Raw genomic sequence first — 18,444 nt, forward strand, 5'->3', positions numbered from 1 at the left:
TAGTTTTAGAAACTTACTTTGAATTATAAAGTTTTATAATTTTTTGTGCCCTATAAAACTTCACCTTTAATTTTTTTTATGACGTTTGTTGAATCTTGGCAACGGCTATTAAGTTTTTTTTTAATACGGACCTGCATTTTTTTATAACTTAATTTGAAAGCATTTTTTTATTCCCTTTAAAATAATGTATTTCATTCATATGTGTCCTAACGTTTCAACGTATTAATAACCATCATTAGGAATTTTTCCTTAGTGCGGATCTGACTTTTTTAACTAAATACCTAAATGCTTTTAAATGTTTATTCTTTTCCTCATGATTTAAGATTTAATTAAGCGAACTATGCTTATTAAACGAGTGGTTATTTGTATTAAACCTGATGAACCATAATTTAAATATGTTAAAAAATTTAGTTTTAAATTATGATACTTAATAATAATAATAATAATAATAATAATAACCTTTGTTTACCACCTGGCTAGTACATATAACAAACATTTTATTATACATGTGTGTAGAATAATAAATTCCTTGAAATTATAATTAATTTTCTTAAAAAATTAAAAACTTTTCTATTAAACATATTCAGTGATGTTGCTTCTTTAATATTTACTGGTAGGCTGTTAAACAGGCGAATTCCATCAAAAAACAGTGATTTAATTGGTGTATATTTACTACAGCTTAAAATAATCCTCATAGCTTTATTTTGCTGTAATTGAAGCCTATTTATGTTTTCTTGGATACAAGATATGAGTAAAGCTGAACAATAATTAAAATGAGGCAATATAATAACTTTTTAGACCATAGTGACAAACAAGTTGAAATACGAGACAAAAATTAAATTTCTTTACCTAATTTTTTACCAACAGTTTTTATTTATATTAATATTGTTAAAATTACTAAAATAGTTTATATTTTTTTCTTTTTTGCTTGTTATTTTCTTAATTTATTTCCTGGTTAATTTTTGTGTTAAAATAAAGTATTCAAATGAAGAACGGCTATATTTATTGTTTTGCTATACAAGATCATTTCGCAATGCAAATAATGCACTTAAAAATTTATATCCAAAAATTCGAGATTCAATATTGGCGTTATGCAATATTTCTGAACATTTTTAAGCCACATCGTTGGATTGGTAATAACGGTCTTATAAATTGGCCCGCAAGATCGCCTGATATAACACCCATGGATTTTTTTATATGGGGATTTATTAACGACCAGGTTTATCAAACTACGCCTCCAAATTTAGAGGACCTAAGTTTAAAAATAAGAAAAGCGTGCAATCAAATTTCAATTTATTCAACAACATTCAAAGAGATATTGTAACCAATGGTTATAAATGGTGGTCATGTCGAACATTTAGATTAATAAAAATTCATTTCATTATTATGTACATATTATTTAATAGCCTTTATTTATTTTAAATCAGTTCTGGATTTATTTTCGTTCATTAAAAATGAATTTATTATAAAGTTATTTAGATCATTGTTGTGACTCAAAATTGATGACAGCTAAACAAATTTTACACTCTTTAAAGGCTATTTAAAAAATCAAGTTATTTTGTGCTAAAATGGAATTATTATCAATATTACCACTTTTATATTATTTTAGCGTTAGTATATATTTTTAAATAAGAAATTAATCTGTAATTTAAAAAAAATCAGGCTCGCATCAATGAAAAAATCCTGCTAATGGTTACTTTTACGTCGAAACGTGTGAAAGAGATACATCATTTTAAAGGGAATAAAAAATGCTTTTAAAATAAGCTAATAAAAATGCAGGTCTGTATTTAAAAAAAAAGAAGTTGAATGCCGTTGCTAAGATACCAAACGGCATAAAAAAAATTAAAAGTGAAGTTTTGTAGAGCACAAAAATGTATAAAACTTTGTAGTTGAAGGTAAGTTTCTAAAGTCAATAGTTTCGGATATAAAAATTAAAATAAAATGTGGCATTTTTTATAAATCACCCTGTAATTCATGAACTAATAAACATTTTGCAATACTGTAAAAAGATTTAGAATAAGCGTCAAAATTGGCAACTTTTCTCTAATTTAACCGCTCTCGTATCTTCTATAGTTACGAAAATAGCGGTAGTCACACATGGCAAATAAGTCACCCTATATATTTCAAAGATGAAAAATTCTAGGCTTGAAAGAGAAATAAAAAGATGTTCCTCTCTTAGAACATTTAATGTACAGATTAATTCGAATCCTTTAGGAGCCTCTTTTATTTCTGTAACATTCGAGTTTTTAAGTAATTTTCAGGAAAAACTTTGGTTTGTTGAGGTTTATAACCACTATAAATCGATTTATTTATTGATTGTCAATATCTGGACAAAAAAATATTCAATTTCCTTGGGAATTTCTGGAGATACGGGCATTATATCGATTAAATAACAGCGGGCGCGGACTATAAATAGGTTGCTGCGTTCTAGATTTTGGTTGCTGGATATCGATCGGGCGCTAGCACAGATATGAAAAATCTAGAAAAACAACACAAAGTGGCAACATCTGATACGTGCATTGTAAACATAGAGGTATTCTACGTTGCCAAGTTACTTTTTTTTCATCAACTTTTTTGTTAGGAATCTTTTTTTGTTCTGAAAAATGTGTTGATTACTCTCAAAGTATATCGGCAAATAAATGAAACTTTTAAAGAGTACATTTTTTACCTGTTACAAAATACAACAGATTAAAAATATATGTAATGGATTAAAAAAATTACATATTGAATGAAAAAATTGGAACGTCCATTTGACATCATTGTCCAAGAGATGGTGAACTCAAACAACCTCGCCTATGGTGTGCAACTAGGCTTATTCTAGGCTTTCAATATTCTAAGGTTCCTCCAAATGTTTCAGAAAGAAACAGAAAATTAAAAAAAACCTTCAAATACACCCAATTATCAAAAATAACCCTAATTAAGCGACCAAGTGTATTATGGCCCCGCGGTCACGTGATTCACGGTCCACATGACACCCACAGGGGGGGCTCGAGAGAGGCCCATGACTCTGTGGGGCGCTGGCGCTACCGCGGCGCGATTCCATTGTCAATTAGGCCGCCGCATGTCTTTAGTTTATTGGATTAAATTGAAATTTACGATGCCGAATGCTTTATCAACGTTTAGTTGATTTTAGTTACCCTGTCCAGTACACTTGTCCATCTGCACTAGATGATGAGCATTTATCATCTTGGAATTATGTTTGTGTTTTTAGGAAATTAATATTTATTGATGTGGAGAAGGCAGTTTGATAAAGTACAACCAATTTTATGATTGTACAGATCTAAAATTTCACCTCGAAAATCCCCCTATAAGCTTTATTTTACAATTAACTATCACTAAAAAATTCCTGTTGCCTAATTTGTGTAACCGCAACAGGCAGCTGGCACAAATTTTGTTATCGTATCATAAACGTGCTAAATAATATTGACCATAAAGTAACTAGTATTATAGTGCATCTTTTCTGGAAAGCAAAACTAAGCGAGTAAGGAAAGATTCTGAACGGTGTAAACTTTCCTCGCACTGTTACAGTGAACAAATCTTATGAAAGACTAAAAAACTGGAAGGAAGGCAAGTTCAAAATAACATGCAATTTAAACATACATCCTTAAAGCTTGGAAACGCTTGTATAAAGGCTGAGCAATGCATGCAAAGAGCATAGGGGAGAGTGGGGCAACTTTATCAATGAACTTTACTCGGATTTGGTGATGTCTAAAAAATCTAAAACTAAAATATCACGTATTTTAATATTTTGATGTAAGTATTGAGTTTTATTTAAGTAGGATTTTTAAAAAAAAATTGATTATTTTTAATTTTTTTCGTTTTTTAAAAGTGTATTTTACTCTTCGTGTTTGGAATTATCTGGTAATACCTAGGAAATAAAGCTTCTTTCTAATATTTTTACACGTTTTAATAAAATTTGCATAGAAGAGGCAATTTCGACATAGGGTACCTTTGACACTGTCGAACTTGCCCCGAATAGTATAATAAAAAATTTTAAATTTTGGTTTTTAGGATGTGAAGATGGTTAGAACATATTAAAAGAAGCGTTAAGTTAGTTAAGCGTTAAAAAGGTGGTAACGTATCAATTCCACTTGTCACAGAGGACTCTAGCAATCAAAATAAAGATGCTGCATACCCGATAAATCATAATGTAATAGAAATAGATCCCTATTTAAATTTACAGCCTGGAACTTCAAAGACTATTTTAAACTTAGAGGAAAAGAAAATAGAAAAGTGACATTTGCCGTCCCAAAAGTTATGACCCAATAAAACTTAAAAGGAAACAGGAAAAATCAGAAGAACTTACGTCTTCTCCTTACAAATCCGAACTTGAAATAAAACTAGTTATCCAGAAAGAAAACAAAATTAAAAAGAAATTTAGGAAACACACAAGAAGCCGAAAGAAAAAAAAGTTTATTAGCAAATATCTCAAAACAGTGAAAACAGTCAAGAGGATGCAAGTTTTATTGCTGTGAAAAATATGGACTAACAGAAGATAACTGGATTTAATGCTGTGAATGCCATCTATGGGCCCATAAGGATTGCACAGATTTTGAACAAAAAACAGGAACTTTTTATTGCGATTTACGGAAAAAACAATGTTGTTTCATAATAATTGCATTGTCCAATTTGCCCCATAGATGGGGGCAAGTTCGTCATTACGCACTAATAACAAAAAGATATATTTAAAAGTTATTTTTTGGTTTTAAATGTCTTTTTGCCCAATAAAGAAGTATCAAAATTATGTTTAAATAAAAATTATTTTTTCTCTGCACCACTAAGTTATTTTTAAAAGCCCGTGAACCTTAACATGTCGAAGTTGCCCCACTCTCCACTATGCATAATTCATGGTTCATACTTCAACACTTCGCGAACCAATAAAATTTCCTTCGTTGAACCCTTTACGTTCATACTTTTGCATGATTGAATTGAGGTTGATTTGAATTGTATGCACTGCAACATTCTAAAATAAATTTGATTTTTTAAAATCCTTGTTTAGTCGAGTTTTTTTATTTGTATATCTTATTTGGTATAATTATTGCGTTTCATATAGGGTAATGCAGTTCCTATTTTTTTTTCTAGATTTCTCTGTGCATGATTTCATTATTATACTGTAAGATATATACTCATATAAGTGCATAAAAGTATATCCTATGCTACACAGTGGCATATACATATGTGATATCGAGGTTATTTTATCACAAATTTGAGGTGTATTGAGTTTAAAAACTAGATAATCGAATATGAAAAACTGAAATTTCTTAAACACTTATTGATTTATCTTCAAAAACTAAATTTCTACTAATTTGCTAAAAAAAATGGTACAACTACTGGAATTTTCATAGCGATAGCCTCGCTTTCGAAAAATTAAATAGGGGTTTTTCACGTTATACTCGAAAGATTATGTAAGAAAAGTATAGATTGTTTTTATCACCTATAATTTTCTTAAAAAGCCTTTTTCTTTCATCAAATTATTTTTTGCAAAACAAATACCTTTTTCATTAACTCTACCCTTACCCCTCCACCCACCCCACACAACTTACCAGTAAGAAATTGTTTTAAAGAATTCACTGTTTTCCAAATAATACGCATAAATAACAGCCAGTTTCGTCGTTAGTATCCAATCTAATATTACAGTTTGTTTATGTAAATTTTACATAATTATATATATGTATATTAATAAATATTTAATACAAAAAGAGTACTATTAGATTGGATATTATTAACCAAAAACGCCGATTTTTCAAAAGAATTTTTTCCAGGCAAATATATGGGGTGGGTGGGAGGGTAAGGGTTATGTTGATGAAAAACAATGTTTTTGCAGAAAATATATATTATATATTTAAAATAATAATACTGTTTATTTAAATTTGATATAATTTTATAAAAAAATATTTTTATATAAAACAGCGTTATTAGATTGAATAATATGGATGAAAAACAGTGATTTTCAGAAGAATTTCATCAAATATTTCAGTTGTAGTAATCAAGTTTAAAAACTAGATATGTAAATTCCGCGTCAATTTTTTAAATCCCGAAATTTTCTCCCTTTTAAAGAGAATCGTATATGATATACATATATTCTACAATTTAATAAATATACCTTATACAATTGATAAATATACCAAAAACTCACAAATAAATCATTGAACAAATATATATTCAACGATAATAATATATGATGTGTTGCTTGGGAGGCAGCATTGTTCTGTAATCTATCCAAAGCTTTCGATTGTGTAGTTCACCGAATACTGATATTAAAACTAGAGAGTTATGACTTTCGGAGCTTGACTTTTAAATATCCTCTCGAATATTCAAAAGAGGGTAGTTAGATTCATTGTAAATATTTCTCAAAGAGAACCCTACAGAACGCACTTTGTGATTTGCACACTCTTCTTTTTGGAAACCTTTTTCCTTTATTTTTAAAAATCGCACTGCATGTGACTTGTCAGAAACTTAATTTATCCGTACCAATTCCTAAGTGTACTTTGGCCATTGCTATATTATGATGAGTTGAAAAGTTTTAAATCACTTGCAACTTTGCTTTATACCACTTTAGCAGACGTAGACGGGCCAGGTTATGTGGATTTGGTTTTGGAACGAGTAATGATGCTGTTGAAGATGATTTTACTTTTATGCAAGGTAATGCACCTCCCTAGAGCAGCAAATTATCTTGACACCGAAGGAAGTAACATTTTAAATTGGCCTGCGTGTTCACCGGACTTAAATCCCATTGCAAATTAATGGGATCAGGTCAAAAGACGAGTAGGAGCTCGTCCGAATAATCCTGGAAATATCCGACAACGTATTCAGGACGGATTGTAAGAATGGGAAGATTTACCCCAGGGAAAATTAATAATTTAATTTGAAGCGTTACACGGATTACTGTTTTTTCTTTTTGACTTTTTCCATTATTTTGAAATTTTGCTTTTTTCTCATCAAACCCAGAAATATTCTCTAAATTTGTTTTTTAAATTTTCTTTTGCTTGTTACGTATTTGTAGTTTCTTTTATAAAATAAAACTGTTTGTAAGCAACAAACAGTCTTTTTATTAATATTTTTTTAACAGCCGGAATTATTATAAAATTCCACATAGTTTGGTTGGTATATTAAATTTTCAGAATTTATAACTTGATTTTCAACTTGGCAACTTGGTTTTCTGAAGAATTGCAGATTTGAAACTATGATACTTTTTTAGGTAAATGAAAATTTATCTTTTGAAAACGAATATATGGACTTGACACGTATCCCAAAAAGAGACATTAAATATCCGAATAAGCCTAAATCAATCACCAACTAATTTGAAGCTACAGAGTAAATTTTAAAGTTAAATATTAAGTTATCACGTACAAGTTGTAGATTGCTACTTCAGTGGTTATTGTTTTATCAATTAAAAAATTCTAATAACTCATTTCTTACGTGATGCTCTAAGTTACATCTGGAAGATTAACGGTATTGTAAATTTAGATTAAACTATTTCCAAAAAGAAATTAATGAATATAAAACATGCAGAAAATGCAATGATACTCAAAAAAAAAGATAGTCATTTGGCAACAAACAGAGGTAGAACAGACTACCGAAACGATAAGATGCTCTCCTGGTAAAATGAATACAAATTCATAATAAATAGTCAAATCGAATCACCAACATGGTCATTATTAGAACGGTAAGTATAAAGTAAAACGATCAACATCATCATCAGGTATGGGCGTGACAAACGCGCAACGTGTTAAAATGACTGTAGGTTATGAATATTGATAAAATCTAAACAGCCGAAGTGGAAGTCTTAAAAAGGAGATTTCAATCAAACATCAAAGAGCGCAGCCACATGAAAAACGTGGATTCCATCAACAATTAAAGCTACTGCTGCCCGATATCGGGACTTGGGCGCAATTACCCTGAATATCTTCTCTTCTTCTTCGGCAGCGAGTGCACGGAGCGGATTCCTATTAAATCGATCGGGGTACGAGTAGCAAATGACGGGTTATAAGCTCGGAAGTTAAAATGTTACTAGTGTAATTCCATCTAACTGTAGTGGCAATCAGAATGTGTAAATTATTCTCCGTAGCAGCGCAATGTGTATATGTAATTTTCCGATATCTCGTCTCGTTGCCGCGGTGTTTGGTGCCCGTGATCCGATCACGCCACTTCACGGAATCTCGTTATGTGATCAATTTCTGGCTCGATTACCCTCGTTCGACCACAACCGGACGAATTACGGATTACAGGATTTACTCTCGAGCTGCAAATTTTCTTAAATTATTACCATTTGTTGTGGTAGTAAAGTGGATTCAATTTATATCATTTACAAGGTTTCTTCAGTTTACTGCGGACCTGCTCGTATAATCCCAATTTTAATAGAAATCTGCTGAAAGTACTTGATGATAAATTCACAATAAATTATCAATATTTGGCCAATTAATTTTTTTTGCCCTTCAGATGTTCATAATAGTTTTTGTATTTATTTTCGGAAATTTCCAGTTCATTTTATTCTTATTTATACGCACATTTTAACTGGTATTCAATGTTCTGAGGTTTTCAAGGTTCTTCAAGATTCCAGACTCTCTCAGTAATTTTTTTATGTCATCCAGTTATTTTGGAAGTTTCTTTATATATATTCCAGGAACTTGAAAAATATTTTTTTATGTTTTTAGCAATTTGACGTATTTCTTACTTCAAGGACTTTATTCTTTAGACTTCTGCTGTAATTTTTTTAAGTATTACAAGCACTTGAAATAATTTTTTACGTTTACAGGATCTCTCAGTAGATTTTTATTTTTTCCAGAAACTTGAAATCCTTTTTTTTTCCTGATCCTGAAACATTTTTCTTCTCGCGTAATTTCCTGATTAAAAAAAAATCAGTTTCTCAGATTTGCTGAATAACTTCTTATATTCGCAATAATTGAAGTAAATTTTAATTCTATTTTAATCATTTAATATAATTTTTTATGTATTTCAGGCGCTTAAAATAATTTGGTACATTTCCAGGCTTTCTCAGTAATGTTTTACGTCATCCAGATAATTTAGTTAATTTTGTACGTATTCCAGGAACTCTTATGTATGCTAAACTTGATGTAATATTTTTTGTCTTTCAGGTTCAAAACAAAATTTTTTGTAAGTACCCTAGATACTAAATAAATTAAAATAAAAAGTAAAGTATTTTAGTATATACTAGGGACTTTCTTAAATAGATTTTCAGATATTAATTGATTATATTGATTTTTAATTGCGCGATCTTAAAAAAACCATGTTCAAGTGCCCGAAATAAGAAAATACAATATTTTAATTCCAGTCTAATTTTTCTAAAATTTCACCGATTTTTTGACATTTCGATTATTTTTTTATTCAATTTCAGGCAGTAGAATCACTATTTCCAGGCAGTGAAGCCAATTTTTTTAAAGGCTTAAATAAGGAGGAAAAATTGTTTTCCAATTGCCTGGAATAAGAAAATATATTATTTTAATTCCAGGCAACTGAAATATAAGTTTTTCTTATTAAATATAAAGGAATGAGCTGATTTTTCTAAAATTTCACCGATTTTTTGACATTTAGGTTATTTTTTGTTTAATTCCAGGTAGTAGAATCACTATTTCCAGGCAGTGAAGCCAATTATTTTAAAGGCTGAAATAAGGATGAAAAATTGGTTTCCAATTGCCTGGAATAAGAAAATACATTATTTTAATTCCAGGTAACTGAAATATAATTTTTTCCTAAAAAAATATAAAGGAGTGGGCTAATTTTGCGAATATTTCATCAATTTTTAGACATTTGTGTTATTTTTTGTTCAGTTCCAGGTAGAACAATCACTATTTCCAGGCAGTGAAGCCAATTTTTTTAAAGGCTTAAATAAGGATGAAAAATTGTTTTCCAATTGCCTGCAATAAGAAAATACATTATTTTAATTCAGGCAACTGAAATATAAATTTTTCTTATTAAATATAAAGGAGTGGGCTAATTTTACGAATATTTCATCAATTTTGCGACATTTGGGTTATTTTTTGTTCAATTCCAGGCAGTAGAATCACTATTTCCAGGCAGTAAAACTAGTTTTTTTAAAGGCTGAAATAAGGATAAAAAATTGTTTTCCAATTGCCTGGAATAAGAAAATACATTATTTTAATTCCAGGCAACTGAAACATAATTTTTTCCTATTAAATATAAAGGATTGGGCTAATTTTTCTTAAATTTTACCGATTTTTTGACATTTCTGTAATTTTTTTGTTTAATTTCAGGAAGTAGAATCACTATTTCCAGGCAGTGAAGCCAATTTTTCAAAGGCTTAAATAAGGAAGAAAAATTGTTTTCCAATTGCCTGGAATAAGAAAATACATTATTTTAATTCCAGGCAACTGAAATATAAATTTTTATTATTAAATATAAAGGAATGGGCTTATTTTTCTAAAATTTCACCGATTTTTTAACATTTCTGTGATTTTTTTGTTCAGTTTCAGGTAGTACAAATTTAAAATAGGTTAGAGTCATCTCCTGTTACTTCAAAACCAACGTCAAACATGTCAAAAGTATAGTGACGACAGATCGCTCTAGCAACATTGACCAGAAAATTATCACAAAAGTTAAAAAACTAGAATTCATCAATGAATTTGTATTTAGATAAAGAACTTAAAAATAAGTTTATTATAATTTATTTAATAATGTAAAGGCAAACTTACATTAGCATCAATCAGAAAACATGTTTGTTTTGTCCTCACTATTACAAATAAATTTTATATTTAGCATATAGTAAATTAGAACGTAAGGTGCATATTTTATAGCTTGTTTAATTTTTATATATTAATTTAACTTAAGTATTTCTTGCACTTAAGGTTATTACTTATATTTACTTAATTAAATTGAACTATTTACATTTTCTTCTCGACCTGCCTATTCCATTACCTATTTTTACTTCCTTCTTATCAATCCTCTCCCGTATTAATTGGTATTCGAAAATATGCAAACAATATACTTTACCTGTGCGAGAGAGATCCTAAAAAGGCAGAATAAGAAAAAACACCACACGGACAAGAAGCGAATTAGCAGTGCAACTAAACGCACGAGTTTATTATAAAGCTGCAAAACTTCTCTTACCTTCCTTTTGTGCCTTACTGGGTAAGTCGAGTATATATACATTTACAATTTATTAATTTAATATACTTTCTATATTTACGATTTAAAATAATTTACTATTACAATTTTATGTAATCTTTTAATAGTCAAAAGGCTTTGGATCAGGGGATGACGGGGTGAGCGGGCTTAGCCTATAAAATTACATTTATCACGAAACAATGTTAATTATAAAATAGTTAATTGTGCAGTCTCCTATATAACGCAACGCAAGGTCTATTAAGATACTTGTATATTTAAACAAGAGGCATTATTGTTGAGGTCATTAGTGATACAGATATCTTGAAGAAAGTCCAATCGGTTGTAATGTTTAAAAGTGACTTCTTGAAAGATATTAGACTTGGAACTAAATGCAAAAGAGTGTTTACTTAAGTGCTCTAAAAGTATGTCTCACATATAAATAGTCACAAGAATCCCAGTGTAGCTAGTAACTACCACTCTCTGATAATTTATCAATTTTATCCTTGGTATTAACCAAACACAAAGCTAAGTTGTTTTTAGTTTAATAGAAAATTAATTAATTAAAGTGTTTAATGAAGGTGTTGGTAATTTTCTTATTTTTATAACAATTATTGAATAGTGAAAAAGGGAATTTGTTATGGGTCTTTTTAATTTTATAGGATTACGTAGAAGAATTAAATTAATGATTACTTCCAGGCAGTTGAGTTCATTTTATCAGAAGATCTTCAGGCATTTTAAGGTTTCATCATGAAAGAACTAAAAGTAGTTTTTTAAAATTTTCCTAAAATGGTTTTTTTTTAAATCGCAGGAAAAATGTACATTTCCAGATCAAAGAATTATATTTTACCAATTTTTTACTAATTTATGGAGGAACACAATAAAGGTATATTAATCGGCGGTAGTACTTAAAAAAAAATCATTCTGAGATCACTTGTAATGTAGTAATGCATATCAAACTGCAGGGCATTAAATTCTCTTTAAAAAAGTCTAATTAGTTTTTCTTGGCAATTGCATATATCTTAATTAAATTTGCTAAAAACTGAATCAATAGATATCCCTAGACCTTTTGCATAAAGATGTCGTTTGCCTTATTTATTGAGTATAAAAAAGTATTGAGGGTTGCAATGAATATCAAACGAACGAAAATTGAATTGTCTTTAAAAAATGCCTTACGACTTTTTTTATAAAAATGCATGGTTTTTAAATAAATAGGGAAAAACCTAACCAGTACGTACCCCTAGTTCTTTTACATAAAAATATTATTTGCTTTGTTTCTAGTTGTAATGCATGTCAAAATATAGGGCATTGGGTTTGGTTTAATAAAGTCTTATTAGTTTTTTGTGAAAACAGCATAGTTTTTAAGGAAACTGGGAGAAACTGAACCAATATAGCTACGCCTATAGTTTTTCCATAAAGATATCGTTTGCCTCGTTTTATATAAAAAAGTATTTTTAAATTATGTGCAGTTCAGCTATTTTTTTTATAGTGCTTTGGTCCTTCAACTGCCTGGAAGAAACAAAAAGTAACTTTAACTGCTAGGACAAACTGTACTGAAGAAACAAAAATTTCATATGTTGCCAAGACAAACTCAAATTCGTTCATTTCCATACAAGAAGCTGTAAAAAAATTTCAAAAAAAAAACTAATTTTAAGTATCCAGAAAAATGTAAAATGGCCTCAAGTGCCTGGAAGAAATACAAAATTACTTCAGCTGCCTGAAATAAAAAACAAAAAAAAATTATTTAACTGCCTAAAATACGGAACTTTAATCAACTAATGACACAAATTAATTTAATTGCCTGAAAATTTTACATAAAAGAAACTGTAGAGAAATTTAAAAAAAATACTTCAAATAATTGATGAATAATTGCCTATAAACTGAAAAAAATAACTACCTGAAAAAGATTAAATCTTTTCTTTCAGGGAGTTGAGCTTGTTTGGTCCTCAACTGCCTGGAATAGAAAAAAATATTTTTTTTCCAAGCAGTTGCAGAAAAATCCAAATAAATTATGTTCTTTCTTAAAAACTGCCTGGAATAGATAGACTAGATGCTTAGTGATCGATACTGAGGCGTCTCCTCTTCTAAATTTAAATAAATTACATAGAATCATTTGTCGACGTCTTTTAAAAAACAAAACTGTGAGGTTCCAATTGGTTTAATAGAAATTTTTTATCATTAAACAACAGTAAAACCGAAAAAATTCTTATTTAATCTACGAACAATTGAAATCCAAAGCCTTACAATCATTTTGGAAGAAACTAAAGAGGGCAAAAATCCAACAATTTTTTTTAAATATAATTAACTATTAATTTTTTCGATCACACCTAAATATGATTTTAAAAGGAAATACGGTAAATGCTCAAAAAATAGTAAAAAATTACATTTATTAAAAAAATTTTACACCAAAGACATTTGCGCCCCATATATTGATTCTCAAAAATCGTTATAAATACAGTTTCTGTCAAGCCTAACCCGCATCTATACCACGATATTTTCTTAAGCCCTAGTACATTTAACATATATAAAGTCTAATTACATCTACACTTTTATAGTGTCAACGAGTTAATTTCACTGTCAATCTTCCACTTGCCCGCACATAATTCTTAATTACACCGTTTTACCAGCCGTACATTTTAGAAAAAAAATTTACCATATAATTACAGGCTCTCGTTACCTTTTAAGACATATGTATAGGAAAATAGTGAATGCTTACCATTTAACAGAGTAAAAACATGTTGACATTGTCACTTTGATAGTTCCTTAAGGCTTAAGAAAAATGTTATTTACCTACTGATCACCAGGTTTCATCCCTCGCTATATTAAATTTATAGCGGATTTTCACGACACTACTAACGAGTACCGTAAATAAGACGTAAATTAGGTATTTGTTTATATTAATTCAACCGCATACTTGACATTCGTTATGTTATTATATGAAGCAAATAATGATGGTTACAATGTGGCGTGTGAATGATTTAATTAATATTTATGGCATTCATACTTTAATGTAAGTACATTTATTAAAAATATGAAGGTTAGGAAATAAAGTTATTTTTTAGGGTGTTAGGTCTTAGGGGTGGTAAAAATTCATGTCAAAATTAAATTATTATTTTTTTGTATTAAATGGCATTCGTAGTATAACATAACTGGGATATTTATACTTTTAACGAAATTTATATTTTTAATAAGGAGTGATAAAAAAATCACTTTAATGACATTCTCGGGGATTTTTGACCGCACTGACTTTTTTGACAGCGTCACGTTGAAATATATTTGCCATATTTAATGCGTCTTAATGCGCAGAATCTAATATGCCCTTATATACGTATATATATATAAAAAACTGCTTATGAAAGATGGTTTATCGGTAATTTTCGAGGTAATTTTCATTTATAATGAGGCTGAAAGGGAAACAAGCAATCAAGTAGGTAGAGACAGCTGTCGCCTGAAACGTAGTACCTACTATGTATGTTCTTCTTTGATGCGGTAAAAAGTAACCGTCAGTTGTTTCTTTTTTTTTAAGATTTTTAAATAATTACTTTTTAACAAGGATACTTGTCAATTTGACATCTAATAACCGCAAAAATTCAATAGATAAGAAATGCTTAATTACTTACATAGGTTCCCATAATTGGTAATTAAAGTTCACTTATTTAAAATGTATTGATAATGCTATCGCGATAAGTAAATTCAATGAATATTCAAGGGGTTATATAAGCATGTCACTCATTTTGATAAGTGAGGCAAATCTATATTTTGTAAGACAAGAAACGGTTTCATTAATTTTACTATTTATTGAATTTTTTAGAACCTCTGGAATCCTTAAAAGCATGTGTTACAAAGGTTATACGAACCTTATGATATGTTTAATGTTAAAATACGAATTTTTCTTTTTAATTTTATTTTCTAAAATGTGTTTTTTATTTCACTGTTTTAGAACTCTTAGAACTTATATAAACCACACAAAAAAGGACATGGACGTTTTTGGATTCGCCCTTTTTTGTCTAACATATCTTTCTTTAACTCATTGTCTTATGGAGAGTGAACTCTTTGGTGCACTTGTTTATCTACCCTTCCTTATTTTACCAATTATTATAGGCATGACTTTTTGCTTCTTTAACATTGAAGTATATAAAATACTGAAATAATTTAATATTTTACTATTAATTTTATAGAAAGTTAAATCTATCTATGTCATTGATAATGTATACGACAAAGAAGGGTGTATTCAAAAATATGTTTTGTTTTTTTATTCAGAAGAATTTCAATCATTAATTAGTAGAAAATTAAAATAGGAAGTACGGGTCTACATTTAAAAAAATGTATTACAAAGAAGTGCCTTTCACATCCATTAAAATTATGCATGAATAAACTGCACTTTTTATGGTTTTTTATTTTAGGGTTTTAGAACCTTTGGAATCCTTAAATGCAAATTAAGAAAACCTCATTAAGATGCCTGGACTAGTTTTCGAATTATCATGGCATGGAAGCTAAAACTTATACTTAACCGAAATTTCCGCAACTTATTTAATTTGGCACTTAAAAAGATGTTTTATATATAAAATCCATCTTTAAAAATCTCTGTACTCTCTACAAAAGAAAATATAGAAATTCTTCAAAGAGTTTTTCTATTATATAAGTGTGTTTCTATGACGATTTAATTTTTAAAATTCTCATTATTGGCCCTATGTCTCGTAAATTTGAGTCTAGCTCAGACAATTCTTAAGCTTCAAAAATTCTACTTATACTAAATTGTTGAATAAAAAGTGCTTCAACTTCTGGTGTAAACCGCATTGAGATGCCTGGAATAGTTTTTCAGTTATCACGGATATTTGACCAAAGTTGCCTTAAATATTGGTCCTAAAAGGGTGTTTTACGTGCGAATTAATAAATTCTTTATTATATAATTCTATTTTTGCTTGTGAAAAAAAATTATAATTTTCTTTTTAAAAGAAATTATTCAGAATTTTAATTTTTGGAATTTTTACGTACTTATTTAATGGTAAAATAATGACGTAAATAATTTACGTAAAAATATTCAATTATATATTGTTATAGGAAAATTGGCGCCCAACATGTGGGACAAAAACATAATCATTATTGTGTGTTACTGATGGATTACTTCTTTGATGTATACCCAAAATTACAACTTTTGAAATGTTTTTTTGCACGTTTATATTGTTCTCTTGCGTGTTAAAGAAATAATTTTTATGTTTCTTTATTAAAAAATTACTTAAAATTTTAACTTTTATAATTTACACACATTTTTGCGCTGAGTTAGTAGTAAAATGAAGGATATTTATAGAAAATCAATTTTTGATTTTCTTTTTGGTGTTTTTAGGCAGTCGAGTCTTTGATTTTTCAACGAAGCACTTTTGCTATTAAATTCTATTTAATTTTTAATATTTTTGCACAATTTAGATATAAATTTAATAATTTTTAAGTAGTGAAATTATCGATTTTAAAAAATCACTACTCAGATAAATATTTAATAAAAAAAAATATTTTCAGTAATTCTAATCTTAAATATTAATAAAATTATGGTAAATATCTTAAAGCTGTGATTTAATTTTTATCCAACTAAAATTATTTAAGTATTTTTAAGGATTCACCACGAACCACAAAAAATCCTAACAATGATTTAAAATCTTCTTACAAGATTTTTTATATATTTTAAGCTAAATGTGTCCATTATAACTAGGCCTATTTAATTTTTTGTGTAAAATTACATGTCTCCTAAACGTTGGCACTTCCATAAAAGCCAAAATAACCAGTTACATCAAAAACCCTCATATTAGCCTGTCAAAAATAATTAGTGTCACCAAAATCTGAGAAAGGAAACGGAATATTGACCAAAATGAAGGAGAAGAATGAGCTTTATTAAGAATTTAAAAAAAAGCAACAATTTAAGGGGTTTTCTAGGAATTATTGAGTCGACTTGCACGCAATCCGACAACCTCGTCAAGGCAAATGCACACAAAAGGAAGCAAAACACAATAATTCCAGTTCCAAAAGAACCTAATTAAATCAAATATTTAGCCATAGTACAAGCATAACTTAAATGGATATGATAACGAGTGCTTTATTCAATTAAATGTATTTTTTTACATATTGAAAAATTCTTGCACGTGTCGTGGCCAAGCGTATTAACACAGCCAGGGTAAATAAACGTTAATTATAATAATTTTCTCACCGTTAAAATACCATCAAAAAGAAACACGGACAGACAAATTAAGGCTGAATGAGTTATGAATTGTAAATCAAGCGAAAATCGAGCCGACAAGTCCTCAAGGTTTCTTCAAAATTCCCGACTCCGTTAAAATAAATTAACATAAATGTTTTAAAATTGGCGTTCTAAGAACTGTTATGTAATTTTTACAGGTTTCACTGAAACGAACGAAGAAAGGAGACAATATAGGCACTATATCTTTGTTTTATTTTTAAATAAAATTATAGACTTAATCATCAAACATTATTCCTAGGCGTCAAAGCTACCTACCTGTCATTACTATCCGGAATACTAAATAAACTAATTCAGTAGGGAACAGAGGCACGCAGGGATTAATTTGAATGTTAATTCAATAGGCAATTACTGGTGATGGGAGAAATTGCTTGGAAGCAGCCCGACTGTCTATGCTAATTTTCAAATGAGCTATAGTTGGGCTGGCTGGTATCGCCCAAAGGGCCCGAGTTCATTAAATTCCCCCTCTGTATAAACTGAATTGACTTATTTGGGAATTAATGAATATTCAGTTGATATTGATTTAACTTACGAAAAACACACTTTTTTCTCATGCATAATATAAATGGATGTGATGATAATGGTAAAGTCATTGGTAAAAGATCAAAAATTTAATGTTATAAATAGGGGTCTGGACTTGGTTGAGTCTAATAATAAAAGACAAGACAAAGAAGGGTTAAAAAGAGAAGAGTGGTAAAAAAGTTCTGGTCTGGAGGATACATGGTTGCTTTTAAAGGTAACAGAGATCCTTAATTCAGGAAAAGTTCACTCATTATAAAACAATGAGTTAAAGAAAGACAGACGAAAAAATATTTTTAAGAGAATAACGTTAATGGTGAAGTCACTCGAAGCAAAAACGTCGTGTTTCAAATTTAAAAATACATAAGTTAAAGAGCTTCGTATATCTTTTCTTTGTCTTACGCATTGTTAATGTCATAAGTAACTCTTTTTCTTAATATTTTTTATAAGAAATTTTGAATGTAATTACTGGTTGTGGTAAAGAGTTTTAAGGAATCTAAAGGTTCTAAAAATTGGGATTAAGGACAGTTGAATTTTGCCCCACATGTTGGGCGCCAATTTTGCTGTAGCAATATATAATTTAATATTTTCTCATCATTTTA

General features: G+C 29.1%; 1 protein-coding gene across 4 annotated transcripts in view; it reads right to left on the minus strand.

Moving 5' to 3' along the window:
- LOC126742208 (transcription factor Sp9) overlaps positions 1 to 18,444 on the minus strand; it is a 162,274-nt gene that overhangs the window by 102,439 nt on the left and 41,391 nt on the right. The window contains exon 1 of one of the 4 annotated variants that reach the window (XM_050448809.1): positions 13,870 to 14,034. The exons of 1 other annotated variant lie outside the window; for it this stretch is intronic. Coding sequence is in view for 1 of the 3 variants with exons in the window: in XM_050448807.1 (XP_050304764.1) it covers positions 13,796 to 13,798 (3 nt within the window). In the remaining 2 variants the exon portion in view is untranslated. Of the gene's footprint in view, positions 1 to 13,795; positions 14,035 to 18,444 lie in introns of those variants that run through there. 2 more of the 4 variants (XM_050448808.1, XM_050448807.1) reach the window with 2 other exon arrangements.

The sequence above is a fragment of the Anthonomus grandis genome, chromosome 11, assembly GCF_022605725.1.
Source record: "Anthonomus grandis grandis chromosome 11, icAntGran1.3, whole genome shotgun sequence".
Lineage (NCBI taxonomy): Eukaryota > Metazoa > Arthropoda > Insecta > Coleoptera > Curculionidae > Anthonomus > Anthonomus grandis.